This window comes from Capricornis sumatraensis, chromosome 3 (assembly GCF_032405125.1).
Source record: "Capricornis sumatraensis isolate serow.1 chromosome 3, serow.2, whole genome shotgun sequence".
Taxonomy (NCBI): Eukaryota; Metazoa; Chordata; class Mammalia; order Artiodactyla; family Bovidae; genus Capricornis; species Capricornis sumatraensis.
In genome coordinates this window covers 98000033-98019734 of record NC_091071.1, presented here as the reverse complement: position 1 = coordinate 98019734, position 19702 = coordinate 98000033, and the positions used below count along the sequence as shown (strand labels likewise).

Below are 19702 nucleotides of genomic sequence, written 5' to 3'. Positions count from 1 at the left end.
TTATTAGTAGCACTTTATCAATGTAAAAAATCCATAGATTTGCTTTATTTTGAAATGACGTCTTCTTGGCATTATTTATAACAAATAATACACAAAATAAATCCAAAAAAGTATTATCCTATACTGGGGTATATGGAAAAATAACTATTTATATCATCTGCCTGTGATTGCATTTACTTTTTAAAACACACTGATATATTTAACCTTCTATATCTTATTCTAGTTATATATACAGGTAAGTTCCCTTATTGGTGACCATTAGTGGTCAGCTTCGATCCATTTAAAAATTCTATTAAATGTAGTTGTAATCATATTTCTATGGAATAGTGGGGATAAGACTTCCTTATTTTATTACTTCAAAGTTGTATTTCCAATGTTGTCGAAAGAGCCTTTTTGTTCTCAATTAAATATTTTTTTAAATATGTCACTCATAGGATTATGAAAATGAATATATTTAAGTAAATGAAAATAAAATAAGTAGAAAAATAATTTGGTTCAGTCAGTTCAGTCAGCTCAGTCGCTCAGTCGTGTCCGACTTTTTGCGACCCCTTGAATCACAGCACGCCAGGTCTCCCTGTCCATCACCAAGTCCCGGAGTTCACTCAAACTCACATCCATCGAATCAGTGATGCCGTCCAGCCATCTCATCCTCTATCATCCCCTTTTCCTCCTGCCCCCAATCCCTCCCAGCATCAGAGTCTTTTCCAATGAGTCAACTCTTCGCATGAGATGCCCAAAGTACTGGAGTTTCAGCTTTAGCATCATTCCTTCCAAAGAACACCCAGGGCTGATCTCCTTTAGAATGGACTGGTTGGATCTCCTTGCAGTCCAAGGGACTCTCAAGAGTCTTCTCCAGCACCACAGTTCAAAAGCATCAATTCTTCGGTGCTCAGCTTTCTTCACAGTCCAACTCTTGCATCCATACATGACCACTGAAAAAACCATAGCCTTGACTAGATGGACCTTTGTTGGCCAAGTAATGTCTCTGCTTTTGAATATGCTATCTAGGTTGGTCATAACTTTTCTTCCAAGGAGTAAGTGTCTTTTAATTTCATGGCTGCAGTCACCATCTGCAGTGATTTTGGAGCCCAAAAAAATAAAGTCTGACACCATTTCCACTGTTTCCCCATCTATTTCCCATGAAGTGATGGGATCAGTTTCACGAATTCTTAATACAACTATCCTGTAAATAACTTAGTTGAGACTTTCCTGGTAGCTCAGATGGTGAAAAATTCACCTTCAGTGCAGGAGACCCGGTTTCAATCCCTGGATCAGAAAGATCCCCTGGAGAAGTTTCGGTTCAATTCAGTTCAGTTGCTCAGTCGTGTCTGACTCTTTGCGACCCCATGAATCGCAGCACGCCAGGCCTCCCTGTCCATCACCAACACCCAGAGTTCACTCAAACTCACGTCCATCGAGTCCGTGATGCCATCCAGCCATCTCATCCTCTGTCGTCCCCTTCTCCTCCTGCCCCCAATCCCTCCCAGAATCAAAGTCTTTTCCAATGAGTCAACTCTTCACTTGAGGTGGCCAAAGTACTGATGTTTCAGCTTTGGCATCATTCCTTCCAAAGAACACCCAGGACTGATCTCTTTTAGAATGGACTGGTTGGATCTCCTTGCAGTCCAAGAAGTTAGATATTACTACAGTACAATGAAGTGCAGTTGTTTAAAGTGTACAATTTGATCCTTTTTAATACTTGTATATTGTTGTTAAACCATCGTCACAATCAAGATAACAAATGTATCCGTCACTCCCAAAAGGTTCTTTGTTTCCAGAGTCTACCCTGCCCCTAGGCAATCTTTGTTTTTTTCTGTTTACTTTGCTAGTTTGTATATTCAAAAATATTATATAAATGAAATCATAAATAAGCAATGAGAACTTTTTAAGGAGGGCTTGGTTTCTTTTACTCTGCCCAGTACGTTTGCAATTCATCCCTGTAGTTGGATGCATCAGTTGTCCATTTTTTATTGTTACACCGTGTAGATAAACCAGAATTTTTCTATCAGTTCATCCACTGGTGGACTTATGGTTCTTTTTTTTTTTTTTTTTTTTAGTGAGTTCAGTTCAGTTGCTCAGTCGTGTCTGACTCTCTGCGACCCCATGAATCGCAGCACACCAGGCTTCCCTGTCCATCACCAACTCCCAGAGTTCACCCAAACTCATGTGCATCGAGTCCGTGATACCATCCAGCCATCTCATCCTCTGTCGTCCCCTTCTCCTCCTGCCCCAAATCCCTCCCAGCATCAGGGTCTTTTCCAATGAGTCAACTCTTCGTACGAGGTGGCCAAAGTATTGAAGTGTCAGCCTCAGCATCAGTCCTTCCAATGGACACCCAGGACTGGTCTCCTTTAGGATGGACTGGTTGGATCACCTTGCAGTCCAAGGGATGTGCAAGAGTCATTTTAGTGAGGGGGTAAAATAAATATTCCACTTCTTTGTGTTCACTGTCCTTAAGAAAAATTTTAGTCTTTCCGATGCTCATTTTTTTTCTCTATAAAAACATAAGTATAATGTGAATATCATAGGAGCTTTATAAGGATTAAACCAGCTAATTGCCTGGCACATAGTAAATACTCAATAAATATTAACTTTTTAAAAAATATCACTCAGTTGCCTAATTGGTATCAGTCTTTCCTGATACCACTGTTCCTCCTATTAAAATGCTTTTATTTTTTCCAAATTACTTTCATGTCCACTCAACCAGAACATTACCATGATTCTAGCCCGGTTGTCTGTCCAACCAATATAGAAGTACCAATACAATTGGCTCCTTAAAATATAATCCTCCTTTAGGATTATATTGACTTTTAAAACTGACTGATGACAGTTTTTTCTAATGTTGTACCCACTTGACCAGGTTAGCACTGAAGCATCTGTATAGGTGAGAGATGGAGACAACACTCAGGCAGAAGCGGGTCTGTTTCTAGAAACTTAGAAGCTATATTTGCATTGCAAATGTTCTATTTTAAATGAGTAGATGTATTCATTTGAGGAACTTGTGGGCAGGAGCAGCTGAAAAGGATTATGTATTTGGGAAGCAACTAAAAGCCCTCTTGGTCCACCCACCCAATTTATTTTCTTTGTTTTCTTTTTCTGAAGTATTCTTTTTTCATAGCCACTCCTTTAAAATTTGCCCACGCTGGATTTTCCTGGCTGAATCAGACTCCTTCCAATAAAATAAATGTAAATAAATAAATAAACAATGTTGATATGTTGATTTTCTCTTTCTTCATAAATATTATATCCAATAAGTTATTAATACTAAATCTAGTTCAGTTGGCAGATGGCAGTGGACAAAGGAATTTTAATTTTTCCCTGTGGATATTGCAAGTAGAGGTGGGGGCTAGGACTCTGAACCAGGCTAATGAGGCCAAGCCAGCATATTTGATAGTCAGTGGGACCAGCTTGGTTTGCTCTAAAGCCAATTTTATACACTTAAATTTGACCTTATTCACAGTTTTTTGGGTTTTTTTCCCCACTAAAAAAAAAAAAAAGTTGGCAGTAATAGTATCTGAAAGTGGTGTGGGATGGGGTGGCTAATAGATCAAAGACATTGTGAATGAAAACAGCATATACCCTGAAAATCTTAGTTGGCAATAGCATTTCTATATAAGGGAGACCATATCATATTGTCATTAGGAGTTTCTTAATCAAATTAAGGAACTACACAGAACTGAGTGTATTATAATTGAACTGAAATCCTCTGGCATGAATACAGTAGTGTTGGAATATAGAGGTCCCAACTGATAAAAAACAAACAACAAAAAAAACACACTGCGAAGTAACTACCTTCTTCCTCACCACTCAAAGAGGCGGAGACTTTATGCCATTTTTGTACCTTAATGATGAATAGAGATGTCTACTCCACCAAGAGTTTTTCATAGAAAACTATGTATATTGAGAATGATATAATACTTTTATATTTTATCAGGATAACACTGTAATATGCAGAAATCTCCAAATTCTGATATCCCTGTGGAAACGCTGAATCCCACCCGCCAAGGCACTGGAGCTGTACAAATGAGAATCAAAAATGCCAACAGCCACCATGACAGGCTGAGCCAAAGTAAATCTATGATCCTCACCGATGCTGGGAAGGTCACTGAACCTGTAAGTCAGATACCCCAAGTTCCCTGATATAGAATTTTATAAAAAAAAGTAAAAAGGAGGGGGGGCTAATTAGCCTTGTTTTATTTGTTTTCCTAATGTGCATGAGAAAACTGTTTTTGTAATGCATTTTATCTTGCCTACTTATAATCATAATAATATCCCCAGTTGCAAAAGAAGAGCTGGGCTTAATCCAGAGTGATAAAGTGGATTTGGAACTAGACTGAAGAGCACCTTTGACTCATTTTAAGGGCCTCCACTATCATGCTTCAGTGTCATAAAAATAATGAGGTTATGCTAGCATGTGGTGTTTGTACTTCCAAATACAGTACATCACTTTGAAAAGCCAGAGGCTAAAATTAGCTAAGAATAAACTGAGAAAAAATATATTTTTTAAATGTGAAAATCTCTTCCTTAAAAATCTTCCAATATATGCTATTGGAAATTACAGTCTGATTTGGAATGAGTTTGAGCAGTGGAAATGGTGTGGCAATTTAAGGTTTGGAGAGGAAGCCATTTTGTCTCCATAATGTGTCATTAGGAAGATTTGAAATAAAATAGTTAGAGATGAACTCTACTGCCAATTGTGTCCCTGCCCCTGCACTCATCCTGAGCTGCTAAACATACTGATTGCAATGAGTCTCCTCTGGTTAATTTTCTTCCATAATGGTGGTAACTTGCAGCTGAGGCCATAGGATGTTACAAAATTATTTATGCAGTGTTAGCCACTCTTTTGGACCCCGGATCTGTTTTGTTGCTCACAGTGAGAGCAAGAGCAAGAGATAGGTTAGCTGGGGATAGCCTGTGAGTCCCAGTCACCCTGCAGTAACATGTGAGCTATTAATTGAGTGTTCTGTTAATATCATAGGGGCCTATGAAATATTCAGCTCCCTAACTGAGTTATTAAATGAGATCAACTTGCTGAGTAGCATGTTACTGATTATATTTATTCCCTGTTTTTCACTCGAATTTCAAGTGCAGAATTAACCTACCACAATTTCAGGAGCCTGAGGAATATATGATTTTAACCATTCTTTCTTCAGGTATTATAGACAGATGTAGCATGAGGAAGCCAGTGATTATATTTTGGAAGTGATAAATATATCCCTAGATAAGGTTCTGAGAGAAACATTTTTCTTTCTTTCTTCTCTCATTTAAAAGTATTGTCTGCTGGGAGGCACAACACAGTCAGCCTGACTTTGAATCCTGCTAAACCGTTCCTCAACCATGAACTTGAGACAGTGGTTAGAGTAAATTATTGGAATCTCTATAATGTATTATCAGTAAGAACTGTACCTTTGAAAAAGTTTAAAAGTTAAGTATATTTAATGATGCCTAACATATTTTATTGGCTGTGTTTAACAAAAGGCACTATGCCGCAGTTGTTTTTGACAAGCATGAAAACATCACAGCATGAGACTGCAAAAGGAATTATGGAGAGAAATTACAAGTGATCCATCTCTCAATGAATTATCCACCTCAATAGCCCGCAGAACTCAGCTACCAATTAACACCTACTTTATTACATGTTGGGATGTACTTAATAACTTTCATGTGTTTATGCACTATTACCTTGACTGATGCCTCTTGTACAATTAGGCATAATTGGCATATCAATATGCAAAAGTTAAAAGGATTAACCCTCTTAAAACTAATGAGCATTTCTGTATCCAGCTGCTAAATGAGACAAAATTAGCATTTTTCACTTTTGGGCAGGATTTTATCATGCAGTTTCTCATTGTTGATATTACCTTGTTACATAACTTTAGTTTGGGGGGTTGTATGCTGGACTGCTGGAGAATCAGAGTTTTCCAAAGTTAAATTAGCTATAATTATCCCAGCTTTTGTTTCCGCATTCTTAGCCTCGGCAATATGTATTCCTCGATAAGGAACAAAAATAAAAGTTACTTTTGGTTATGTGTGCTCAGTGCATAATTATATAAAAGGGGTATTTTAGTGAGGATATGTCATTTCACCAAGAAAACTTGGCTCAGAGATACTGTATTGAAAGCTTGCCATGGCACTAATTTTCTTTCTGTCTCAGTTCTTTTCATCTCTTTTTTTCCATGCACAATTTTCTGACTAGATACTGACAGAATGTAAAGTATTTTGGCATATTTATTCAAACAAGCCTGTTAAAGATATCTGCTCAAGCTAAACTAAGAACTTGATTTTTCAGAAGTTGGAAGTTGGGGTAAGGTCAAGGGGGAGATTTTGAACTTAGGAAAAATGGGCGAAGATATACACTAAAATGTGTGTGGAAGTTCACATGTAGAATGATTTCTGTAACAGACACAAATATATTTAATCTGTACAGAAAAAATTTGAGTATTTAGAAACTATATGTGTATTATGTATCTTATTTAATATATTTGGCATATATATACTATTTGTTACTGGCATGCCTATTATGCAAATTAACAAGGACTTAGAGTATATAATAACACAGTCTGATATTACATTACTATGATTTCACCTATAATAAAAAATGATAGTAATTCTAGGGTCAGATCTATTATGTAATTTTGTCATTAATTTATGAAGTCCTTTTTTTAAATTTGATTAATTAAAATGTGTAGTAAGACTCTTATATAAAACTCGCATATATATGTCATAGGAGCCTATGTCCTTGATGTATTAAATCGAGGAGTATTTGAAATGCCAATATAAACATTTATGTGACCCTAAACTCTACAAACACAGGTGAATTTACTTGTAGAATTAAAAGTTTTTATTGCTTAAGTGCTGCAGGGAAGCATTCCAGTAAAACAGGTATCAATAATCCATTAGTATTTTATCAGTGGCATGCATCATTTTCTTTAAACACCAAAAAATCATTTTTATGTGGCTCATAAGATTGACGCCTTTCCAAAATTCAAAGAGGCCACTTTGCTTTCTAAGAAATGTTGGAAAGATGGGAAGTTTGGACATGGAATGACATGGTTAGTAAGAAAATTGCGTATCTGTGAGAACGATCTGGAGGTTTGGTGGGGAGGGAATGCTCTTTGGTCTCAGTGATTTGTTATCTCCCTGCCCCCTGCCCCAAGCACCAGAGACCCCTTAAAGGTGGACTGATGGTTTACCCGAACATGCTAAATACAGAAGCAGAAGGCTGAGTGAGCATAAACAGGGGCAAGTAAAGTGTGGAGCGAAAAAGGCTAATGTGCAATCCAGAGAATAGCTAATACAAAAGGTTTAATGTGACTTTGATGTTATTTGTAAGAGGGATGCCCAGCCTACTAGACAGCTTGAAAATAGATATTAATGAAGAGTTTAAATAGCCCAAGTCAGGAAACCGCAGACATAGAATTTGCAGGCAGGAGCAGTTCTGGCATTTAATACCGGTGTCTTAAGCAGCATCATGTATGAATATTCACCATTTCCAGCTTGTAAACCCCACAGAGTGCATCACTCCATTCATAGCCATCATAGACGGGAAAATGTTTTATTTTTATTGGTGTTCAGATAAAGACTTAGTTCAAGCCATTTCTAAACATTAACATACAAGACTCCTTGTGCTTCTGTTAACAGACAGTGTTCCTTCATTTTTCTTTTCAATATATTATAAGAGAAAAAAAGGAAACAATTTTCCTTTGTTTCTTACTTCTGTGATTATAGGATACTTGCCAAAGTTGTGGCTAGCTAAAAAGGCAGACATAAAAATTGCTACTAAAAATATAAGCCTTCTGTTTAGCAGAGATTTTGAGAAATATTATGAGGCTGTAGGACTTAGCCCTGTTTACTTCAAATCAAGCTTATAGTTAGGTTTGAGGCTTTGTTTGTATAAATTGTCCTGAAGTGGATCCTGATATTCAATTAAAATGACACTAAATCACATTGAATTGATAAGACTTGGCATCTCAAACAAAGGTAATTGCCCGTATTGGTTTTATACAAAAATAGCACTGCTTGGAAAATGTGCAGCCAACACAGACTGTCAACTCCATTTATAGATCAATATGTGAAAACCATTGATCAGGCAGGCATGTATAACAGTAACACTTTGCATTTATTTGTTGTTTTTATACCACATTAAGGCTTACAGGATTATAGGCTTCCTAAATATTTTGACTTCCTCATAAATATATGATCTGTTGCATGTTAATTAAATGAGAGTCTGCAGCCATTTCTAAAATTGTTTTTAGTTTGATGATTTCCTTTTATTGCTGTGGATCGTATGATCTGAAAATGGATTAGTTTCCTTTTGCATAAAGATTATTAAAGCTTATTTTTAATGTGTCCTATTTAGTATAATATGTGGCTGTCTTTTTGCTTTGAAAAATATAGATACAGAAAATTATTTTCTCTTAGCTAGTGGCTGATCTTTTTTTATTAACTGGGCATTCTCAGAGCTCAGGGTAGAATTATTTCCTGACATATTTTGCACATGTTGTAGATAACGGGTCTTCCTGATTTTTCCTGATAGAATGAATTTGTTTTCTTTCTTTTCTTTTTGTCTAGCTCTGTAGTACAGGCATCTAATCAAACATTGTGTGGAAAACAAACTGATCATCTCAATTAAATTCTAGACACACACAAATATAATTTGAATTCTATTTTCCTGATTGGAGAACAAGCCTTACAAACTGTTCCTATACACTGCATTCTGCAGTTAAATCTTTCTTATCTCATCAATGTAAGGACAGTGTTTTGTTCCTAATCTTTATCGAACTATTGTGGATGACATTTGTAAGCCATTTTGGTTTATGAGGAAGAGCTGGAGGACAGTGGAGTGAGACTCTCCATAGATCCAAATCTCAGATATGACTATGAAATAATTTGTCTTCCACTGCAATTTTCTTTGCCACTGAGAGGTCAGTTTTGTTGAGAAATCTTTTTATATCCTCTATATATGTTAGGACTACTGCTTTCGCGACAACACTTGGTTTTATATACGATATTAAAACAATAATAGAGAAACAAGTTTTCAGAAATAGCCCCCCCTCAAAAAATAAAGAAATCATGATATTCAAAGGTTACTTAAGGTAACCAATCTGCTGTAAAGCAGAAGACAATATTTGTTAGCTAGATTTTTTACTTTTACATAAAATGCCCTGGGGTGGGAGGGAGGAAAGAAGAATCAAAACCACTAGAGATTTCTTTCCTGTCCTTGCCATCTTATGTCATCTCATGCTGTGAAAATCTTTAACTCTGTTTACCAAGCACAAATTGGACATGCCAAAGGTTCGGGAAGTTTTCATTGACAGTGTAGAGTCTGTACTTCAAAGAATGAGCTGGGGCTCTTGAGTTCATGTTCGAGCTTGCGTGGTTTCCATTTTAACTTGAGCATAGCTAAATTTGTTTATAATCTCCTACTGATTGAACATGGCGCTGAATGTACATGAGATACATTTTTTTTTTTAAGTTAGTCCTCTGATTACTAATTTGAATCCAAAACTCTAACCTTGTTAGCATCTGGACTTATTTCCATAATAACAACCCCTTCAGAACCTACAAAGTAATGAATAATTGACAACAAATGAAATGTTTTGATAGTTGTCGGCACAAAGCATGTTTAATGTTTTGTGTTGCTTCCTAGCTAATTATGTAGATGACACATTTGTCAGACCTTGACTGCCATTAGAAACGTGTTTCCAGAGGGGAGAAAAACAGGCTATTCATAGAGTAATTAACTAGAATGCTCAATGACCTGTGAGAGATTCAAATCGCTGCCAGTTCAGACATTGTTTTGTTACAGAAGCAGAGGGGTAATTAAAATTCCAAATTACAGTTCTATGATGGAGCATTTGTTTGTTGACAGTATACTCTTACTCTAGTTTGTTAATTCTTTTTAAAATTGCTTCTAATCCATTTTATAGCTTTAGAAGTTCCATCTTTGAATTTACTGACAACTAATATTATGGTAAATTGTACTTCAGTGGGGTACTGCCCGCCTCACAGTTTCAAGGGAGCACAAGGTGGGTGGGATAAAAATAGCTCCTTCCCTAAACTGATATATCAGGTGCTGTCAGTGGGAATGCCACTAAACTGGAACATCTTGTTAAATACTGCATTTCCCATTCTGTATTAAGGGGAAATGTCCTGGCAGAAAATAGAGATATAAAAAGGAAAGCAATGATGAACATCTAAAAAGGAGGAAAAAATACTCTCCCAACAAGAAATGATTGATTAAGGTGTTTTATTAGACAAGGAGGAAGAGAGAGGAGATAGGGCTGAGGATGATGGGGAAGGTATTGAGATCAGTGCAGAAGATGTCTGTATGAGAGCTTTCTTGGATCACTCAAAAAACGGGTGTTTCTACAGCAGTAAACTCCATCTCAGGTCAATAATAAACTGTAGGACAGGGGTATCATGCATTAATTTTTTTCACAGTGTTATTGGCATAGTTTACAAATCTGGAAGGCTAACATAGTCTAAAAAATCAGCTCAAGAGAAATATTTATTTAGGTTGCTGAAAGTGAGAATATAGTTTTATTAAAAAGATCTGACAGAAGTCACACGGTGTTTGATGCAGGCGAGCTGACAGAGGCATCCAGTGAGCGTTGATTATCCCGAAGTCACTGTCAGCTAGGATTGATTTTCACTTTCTCCGTTTATGTAACGGTTCCTGTAATACAGCTGACCCCGAATCACGTTACCTTGTCATTTCTCTGCATGGATCAAGAAGAGATGAGCTGAAAATAGCTAGACACTGACCTTGAACTTGCCAGAAAAGTGAGAAGTGACAGTGGGGTTTTTCTGTAGTGCATGTACAAAGATGAAGGCAAACTGTGCCTTCTGTTGAGTTCACTGCAGCAGCACAAGGGGGCAGAGCAGTACTAGAGATTACAGGTAAAATTGCTTCTGCACCAGCATGTAAAGGCTCTGAAATACCAAGTTGAGTCAGAGGTCTCATTTTTACATCTTAGTGTAGACATAAAGGAGAATTACTGATGAATCAAAATCTCAGGTCCCCTGATGTTCATAATCAGTAATCTTAAAGTGTACATTCTAATTAAAAAAAAAAAAAAAAGGTTACCTAGTACTCTGTGTGGCAGCAACTATGCTTTTCCACCAAATTATTTGCAGCATCTCTTATTTAATTCATATAATACTCGTCACCCTTAAAATAATTTTGGAACCACAGTCACTATTATTAAGGGGAAAAGTGAAAGTGAAGTCACTCAGTTGTGTCCAACTCTTCGTGACCCCGTGGACTGCAGCCTACAAGGCTCCTCCGTCCATGGGATTCTCCAGGCAAGAGTACTGGAGTGGGGTGTCATTTCCTTCTCCAGGGAATCTTCCCAACCCAGGGATCGAACCCCAGTCTCCTGCACTGGAAGCAGATGCTTTAACCTCTGAGCCACCAGGGAAGCCTTATTTAAGGGGGGGTTTATGGCAAATTCCTAAGATGATAGGAGTCATTTCAGGTACAGTTTTATCAGAAGCTGGGAACAGTCTTTAAACTTGGTTGTCGTGGGCTAGTTGCTAAGTTGTGTCCGACTCTTGTGACCCCATAGACTGTAGCTCACCAATCTCCTTTGTCCATGGGATTTCCCAGGCAAGAACACTGGAATAGTTTGCCATTTCCTTCTACAGGGTATCTTCCCTACCCAGGGATCAAACCTGCATCTCCTGTATTGCAGACGGTCTCCTGAATTGCAGGCAGATTCTTACCACTGAGCCACCAGGGTTTTTTACACTATTAAGTATCAAAACCCCAAGTTAAAATTGGACAGTGTTTTATGATGATTATAGGCACAAAGAGGTAAAATGCAAGCCGCTAAATAATGTTTGCCACTTGATTTATGTTTTTATGTGCCTTGTATATTTTCCCATTTTAATACTTGCCTCACTTTTCAAAAATTTTCTTTTCTTAGATCATCATTATAACTTTTATTAATCTAAAGCACAGTATGTTCAGAATATTGTCCTTTGATTATTAGCACTTAGTTAAGTTAAATCATTGTTGTACTGATGCAGAATGTTTCTTATAAATGACACTCAACTTGCCAAGTGAAGCAGAGGACTGAAGCAGATTGAGAAACAGAAGAACAAACACTGACTTTATCCCCTAGGTTGTAAGTGCCTTATGTAATGGCAAAATGATATCTTTGTGTGCATGGTTGCACAATAACATTGCAAACCTCTACAGTAATAAGATCCTTTCTTGCCTATAGTGGATTCTTTCTTTGTGTTATACATATATAGTAAATATACATACATACATACATCTCTCACTTCAGAGTGAGAGGGACATGTATATAAAATTTATATATTGAGCTTATTTTTATATTCTAGGAAAAAGAGCTACATACATATATCTACAGGCTGAAATATCCAGATTGCTACAGTACTCTTCTTGCAATAGATTCAACTCAGGACAAACAGACAATGTTAAGATCTGAGAAATAAGTAGAATTCCAATAAATTTCAAGAATGAAATAAACAGATCACTTGGTTGCCAGAAATGAGGTTGAAAATATTCAGAACAGCTGTGTCATCAGAGATCTCTAGTACCTTGTTTTTGTCCTCACATAGAAGATGATAGCTTGTGTTGTTGGAGCATAAGTCCTCCAAAGTAGGTCTCGGGGTGTGTGTGTGTATGTGTGTGTGTGTGGTGTGTAGAAGGCGTGGGGATAAGGCAGATTTACAGTTACAAAGTTGATGTGTCTAAAATTGATGTCTTGAAGGCAGTCCTGAGGAAGAGTCACTTTCCTTTAGAGTCGCACAATCTACATTGCATTTCTGTTCCTCGGAGTGTGCAGGGACCTCGTGTGTGCCCTCTCCCAGGTGGCAGGAAGCCCATCTCTAAAGAGTTGATTAGCTTCTGCTTCTGAGACCAAGGCATCTGTAAAGGTGTTGGCTGCTAAAACACTTCCCCAGAGTTGTCATTCCACCACCCTTCAGTGTGTAAGGCTTTTAATAAGGGACTCTAGTCCCTCATGTGTTCAGATCCAGTTTATTGTTACCATCTGTTTAATTACACTCTCAGGTTTGTGTTGGGAAGCATGAAAGTATGTTATCCAGCCTTTGAATCCCTGTGTTTCTAAAGAGATGTGGCTAAAGTGCATGTCCGTTTCCAAAGAGCATATTAAAAACTGATAAGCAGAACCATCTCCAAACAACACTATGTAAAACAAGACATTATTTTTTATATTAATGCATGTTGCATATAATTAGCAGACGTACCCTGATATGGCACTTTCTCCCAGAAATGATGCCATCTTCTTTATGCACAAACTCATATGCTTCTTCTTTGTGATGATGGATTTTGATTCCCATTCACTTCCAATGCACTGGCAATAAGTTTACTGGGGAAGAGATATGGAATTTGAGTTGTAATAGGATGTAGAGCTGTCATATGCCAAGCAAGTTTAAGGATATACTCCAAAAATGAGAAGAGACTCTTTGGGGAAGGTGAAGAAGCCCAGAGGAAGCTGCTTTATTCCTTCTCTTCCTTCCCTCATTATTATTATTGCATTCCTTTTATTTCTTTTTTTTTTTTGGAGAAACACCAGAATTTTTTATTTTTAATGGTAGCTCCTGTAGTCACCATGATATGGTACATTTTTCCGCATGTAAATACCTTTGATAAAATTACACTGACTGACTCAGACCTCTCACTCATCTATGTGCAAATTATTTTATATACCAGCTTTTGGGTGAAATAAAACTTAAAATGAAACAAAGCCAAATTCTGGTCTTTAAGTATCAAAATGTTGTAGAGGTCTGGCTCTGAAAACCAAAAGGCAATAAATTAAGTGTTTATACTTTCTGAATAAAACAAACAAACAAACAAACAAAAAGACAATGGCTGCTAGTGTTCTATTTCTTTTGTCCCTGAGATGATTTCAATAAGCTAGTTTCCCTGAGATTCGAAGATATTTGAGTAATAATGTGTTTGGAAATGTCCAGAAGTACTACCCTTATTTTTATTGTGAGTGCCTTCCACGGTATCATAAACACAAACAACCATGGTACTGGTTTTTTTTTTTTTAATTCCTTCATGAGGAAACCAGTGCTCTTCTTGTCTCATAATCTTGTTTCTATGGAGGAGGAGGAGGAATAGTGATGACACTAACTTTCCTCCACTCCTTTTGGACACCTGACCTGCTTTCTTTCCCACAGGGCAAAAGGAAACTGCAGACTTCATATTTCCAATGAGAAGAGACATGTGTCTCCTTGCATTGAATTGTCTTAGATCATATCATGTAGCACAAAGTGACCCGATAAAGGAAGACAGGAAAGCAAAGTGACAGTTTTGTTTGCTCAAATATAAACACCAACATCGAAACATGGGGGCAAATCCTAGAGGTCCAACCGCCAGATCACAAGAATAGCAAGAAGTACTGATAAGTAGTGGTATTCTGTGCTTAAATAAAATGTGTTCAAGGTGTAGTCAATGAAAATCATCAGGGAAAAGATAATGAATGAATAAGCTTAGTTCAGGTTAGACGAACTGATCCATGAGAAAGTGAATCTAGCTTTGACAATACATCACCCACTGTGGTCTTACCTATCAATCATAGCCTGACAGTGGGTAACCTTACATGACGATTTCCTCTGTCACCATGTATTATTGACAGTGTCAATGCCAGTAACACGTGATCAAATAGAAAGGAAAAAACTTTACATTCCTGGATATGCTGTCTTTAACCTCCATACTTTTAATATTATCCTTTAAAAAAAGGAAAAGAAATTTTCTTTCTTGTCTTTAAAGTACTAATGAATAAGGTTTTACTGTCACACAGATTATTAATTTGGCATCTTTTTGGTTCTCATCTATAACACATTTTAGATAATAAAACCCTGAATATAAGGGACCATTATAATTGATAATGTTACCCAGGAGTACTCCATCTTACATAACAAAAATCCTAGAAAATGTCATCCAGTAGTATGTTCTAAGGTCCCTTCATTAGTAATTTCCTGCTCACAAAGTTATGATCATCCCAACGCAGCCTCTGTTTGTGTCCCTTTAAGAGACCCCAGAGTGGAAAATGGGTGAGCAGGTCAACTACTTTCATCCGCTCATTCATTAGTCCATTCTTTTTCATTTGGCAGATATTTATTGGCAGCTATCAAAGACTGCTTTGAAAACTGGGGACACAGAGCATAAAGGTTCTCTGTTCTCTTAGAGTTTACATTCAAGTGAGGTAGAATCTGGGTATAATACCCCAGACTCATCCTGTTTGGTTCCTAGATGTCATCATTGTCACCACCTGCTCTTCCTCATTCTCCATACTGATACTAGCATTGCTTACCTTTCACCTTGCCACAAATATTGTATATATACAGTGTTTAAAAGATACTTTTGAAATAGCGGAACTTCACTGTCTCTTCCTATAGATGCATTTCTGGGGATTGTAAGTCTCAAACAAGAGTTTTTGCTTTTTTTTTTTTTAAATGTGAAATTGTGGAACTCCAACCTGATTTTAGCCTGTTAATACTTTAAACTCTCTTTTGAACACTTTGATCTATTTCCCATGTAAATACAATATTTCCTTTAGCAAATCTGTTATTAAAGTTCTTTCTTTGGTAACAAGTAATAGTACAAGTGTTCCCAATTGGTTCAATTTATAATGCCTTTTTATCCATCACCCATTCTTAATCCCTCTTTTCCTTAGTTTTCGTGAACTTATTATGAATGTTTAACTGGAGTTGTTGAAATAACAATTTTATGACTACAAATTAAAGTGTTAGAATGTATACTTGACATCTAGGACTGTTTATGCTTTCAATATGAAGACTGAACACAGAACTAATTTAGAAGTTTACAGAGCATTCAAAATTTTCTCCAAGTTCTTGACTCTTCAGTAATTTTTAATGTGATCTTTGTTGTTGAGATCTGACTGAATATTGTCCTCCAAGTACCCATGCTTTGTTGAATTTTGTGGGGTTAATCATGGAAGGAATGATTTAATTTACAAACCTACCTAAATGGTCCCTATCATTAGTGTTATCCTCATCTATTTAAGAGGAGCATGCCATCATAGTCTTTAAAACACATTGCTGGCTATGCCACTAATGTGCTCCTACACTGAAGCAAAGGGGATAACACTAGCCACAAAGCCAAGATCAGAGAGCATAGGCTCAGTTGGCAGTATGAGCTATTTTAAGGCTTACTCTATTCAGGAGAAAAAAAAAAGAAAGAAAAATGTTTTGAAGAATAATTTTTTCAAATTGCATAGACAAACTAGGGCCAAAATACAGCAATATCCAGGTTTTTTAGTAAACCAGTCAGTTGACTAGTTTAAGGATTTAGCTCCATGTAGAGCAAAGTGACTCCTAGATATTGATGAATAAAGGCATATTTCCCTTACTGTGTTTCACTCTATGTCACATCATAGACTGCCTTTTTTTGTTTTTGTTTTTTACAAACTGAAAGTTTGTGGCAACCCTGAGTCCAGCCCTGAATCAGCGAGATTTTTTCCAACAGCATTTGGCTATTTCATGTCTCTGTGTCATCTTTTGGTAATTCTTGGGATATTTCAAATTTTTTCACTATTATTATATTGGTTATAGAGATCTGTCTGCGATCAATGATCTTTGATGCTACTTTTATAATTACTTTGAGACTTTTTAGAAATAAAGTATTTTTTATTTAAGCCATGTACATTTTTTAGGCATAATGTTATGGACACAATAAAGTATAGTGTCAACATAATTTTTATATGTACTGGGAAATCAAAAACATTTGTGTGACTAGCTTCATTGTGATATTAGTGTTTTGCAGCAATCTGGAATGGTATCTGCAGTGTCTCTAAGGTATGCCTGCACTTGGTCATGCACAAAATAGGTTATATTGAGACTTCATAGTTTCTTAATTCTCTCATGTGTGCGTAATTGGGCAGAAGTCTTCCATGAGTATGGATGAGGAAACCCAAACTAGATACTGGATGCATTAAAGAGATCTGTTTGCACCCTTTGACTGTCAATCTGAGCTTTTCTCTACTCATGTTGACCTTTACAGTTCTGAGCTCCCCACCTTCTGCCTGAGTGCTTGCTGAAGCCAGTCTTGAGAGGTCTTTGCTTTCCAAGATCACTAATGTATACTTGGAACTCCAATGGTTTCCTTTTACTTATGCTTCAAGGATTTATTTAAAGACAGTATCAATTTCATATATACTTGTGACAAGAGGCTAATGGTCTAAAGTAGGGTTTGCAAACAAGTGAATGATCCAGTTTTGCCCATAGGTATTTTTCGCTTGGTATTTTGTTTTTAAAATTTTGAATTTGTTTCTGGCTTACTTCACTCAGTGTAATAGGCTCCAGTTTCATCCACCTCATTAGAACTGATTCAAATGTATTCTTTTTAGTGGCTGAGTAATACTCCATTGTGTATATGTACCACAGCTTTCTTATCCATTCATCTGCTGATGGACATCTAGGTTGCCAGGTTCGATGCATGATACAGGATGCTTGGGGCTGGTGCACTGGGATGACCCAGAGGGATGGTATGGGGAGGGAGGTGGGAGTGGGGTTCAGGATGGGGAACACATGTACACCCATGGCAGACCCATGTCAATGTATGGCCAAACCAATACAATATTGTAAAGTAATTAGCCTACAATTAAATAAATTTATATTAAAAAAAATTTGAATTTGAAAGCCCTTGGTTGGAGTAGCAGTGTCTCTCATCAATTTATGCTATCTGCTTGGCCCTGAACAGATTTCAGTTTATAATCTTAGAGCCTTTTCAGTGACTCACTATTTAGAATTGAGAACATAATGTGGCAAGTCAGAAGATGACAATTGTTAGTTATCAATTTGAAAATTTAGAAGATGACAATTGTTAGTCATACATTTGGAAATGTAGTCTCTACCACATTTCACTGAGAGTGTGAAAACATTCTGTTATATAGCTAAATATGAACTTTCTTATTCAGATTTTTTTCATGTGGGATTAATTTCAATTTTAGACTTGTACATTATTATAAATTAACAAACAACTTGCTGCCTTTTAGAAAACACTAGATTATCTCTGGAAATAGTGTTCTTGTTACCAAGTTATAAATATTCTGTTTATTCTGGTTTATCTGCAGTTTAACTTCTGTGAAGTTTGTTAAATATTTCTTAAAACTTGATGATAAGCTGTTTTATATTTAAGTGAAGCAGTACACTTCTAAATATTATAAAAAAGAATCACACCAGATCCTTAGAAATGAGAAATGATACTATTTGACAGTTTATAATATTATACAAAATTTAAATCAACTTATATTTGACTAATCATCTTATTACTTATCATTTACTTTACATTTTTACTAATTAAACTTAATTTGAAAGCTATTAAACTTTGTTAGAATTTTTATTTCTTTTTCAGTTGACATGTAATATCACATAAAAAATGAAACAGAAAAAATGAACCTTACAAATAGTCTCAATGCAGGTCCTTATAGCCATTTTTTTTTTTTTTTTGAGCATGGGCTTTACCAGGTCAGAAGCTATGTGCCTTTATGGAGAGAAGATAGGTTCACATAAGGAAGAGAAAAAGTCCTTTGAAACGAAGATCAAAGGGCTCTCAGAGATCTTTAACTTGCATCTTGCGTGCTGAAACCAACCCAAAAATGTGTTTTTCCTGTCCCAGTTTCCTTTAACTGAACTGGCATTTTAACATTGTGAACTTTCACAAAAATTTGTATATGTGATGCATCTCAAAATATCAGCCATTCTGGTATCACAGGGCTGGCTCCCCAAAGAGCAGGCAGTAACCAGCTAAAGGTAAATAGACGTTGCCCTGTCTAGATGCATCAAGTAGCCCCTAGTTCACCACATTTAAATCCAGGTTCCCTTCACTGGATCCTGTTACCTACCTGACATCTGAGTTGGCAATGTCAGCTTTAGAGCTTCCATTCCAACCTTTTTTAAATGCCCACTAAGGGCAAAGAGAAGCTGTGTTATCATTCAGGTAACCGCAAAACTAATGTTTCCATTGAACATAACTTTTCTAAGTTTCCTCTTCCAGATGAGAATAAGGTTTGGAAATAGGAAGGCGTGGTTCATTTATGTACTGAAGTGGTTATTTACATAAATGAGACTTTGGAAAACATGATCCTCTGCTGATTCCCAGAGACACTAATTAATGCCCCTGTGGCACATAAATCTCCAGTGACAAATCAGAGATGCAGTCGCGGGGAGATGTGGCAAGTCTCTGTCCCTGAAGTGCCCCCTCCAGGTTCAATCAGAACCGTCAGGGCAAGTGTCGCACAGAGGTTGTGATGCTCTTGTTAGTTATGAGTTGGGTACATGTTCAGTATTTTAACCAGTAACATTTGACTCTAGCCAGGATTAGAATTATTTTTAGGCAGTGTAACCCAGGCATAAACCATCCTCTCAAGCACTTCTACATGATGGGTTACCTTCAAAGTGTTTTGCCACTTCATGGAAACAAATTGGAATCTGGTGATTATAAACACGGGTTAGTGCTGAGCAGACATGGGAAAAAAATCCAGGCTCTGCGGCTTACTTACTATGTTACTTTGGGCAAATTTCTTGATGGTTTGGGGGCTTCCTAGCTACATTTTTGTCTTATTTAAAAAAAATTTTAATTGAAGGATAATTGCTTTACAATAGTATGTTAGTTCCTGCCATGTATCAATATGAATCAGCCACAGACATACATACGTTCCCTCCCGCTTGAATCACT

At 36.8% G+C, this 19702-nt stretch overlaps 1 protein-coding gene across 1 annotated transcript in view; it reads left to right on the top strand.

Moving 5' to 3' along the window:
• Positions 1-19702, top strand: part of ARHGAP15 (Rho GTPase activating protein 15) — a 707176-nt gene that overhangs the window by 28236 nt on the left and 659238 nt on the right. The window contains exon 2 of the mRNA XM_068968725.1: positions 3935-4113. Coding sequence (XP_068824826.1) covers positions 3949-4113 — 165 coding nt within the window. The 5' untranslated portion in view covers positions 3935-3948. The remainder of the gene's footprint in view (positions 1-3934; positions 4114-19702) is intronic.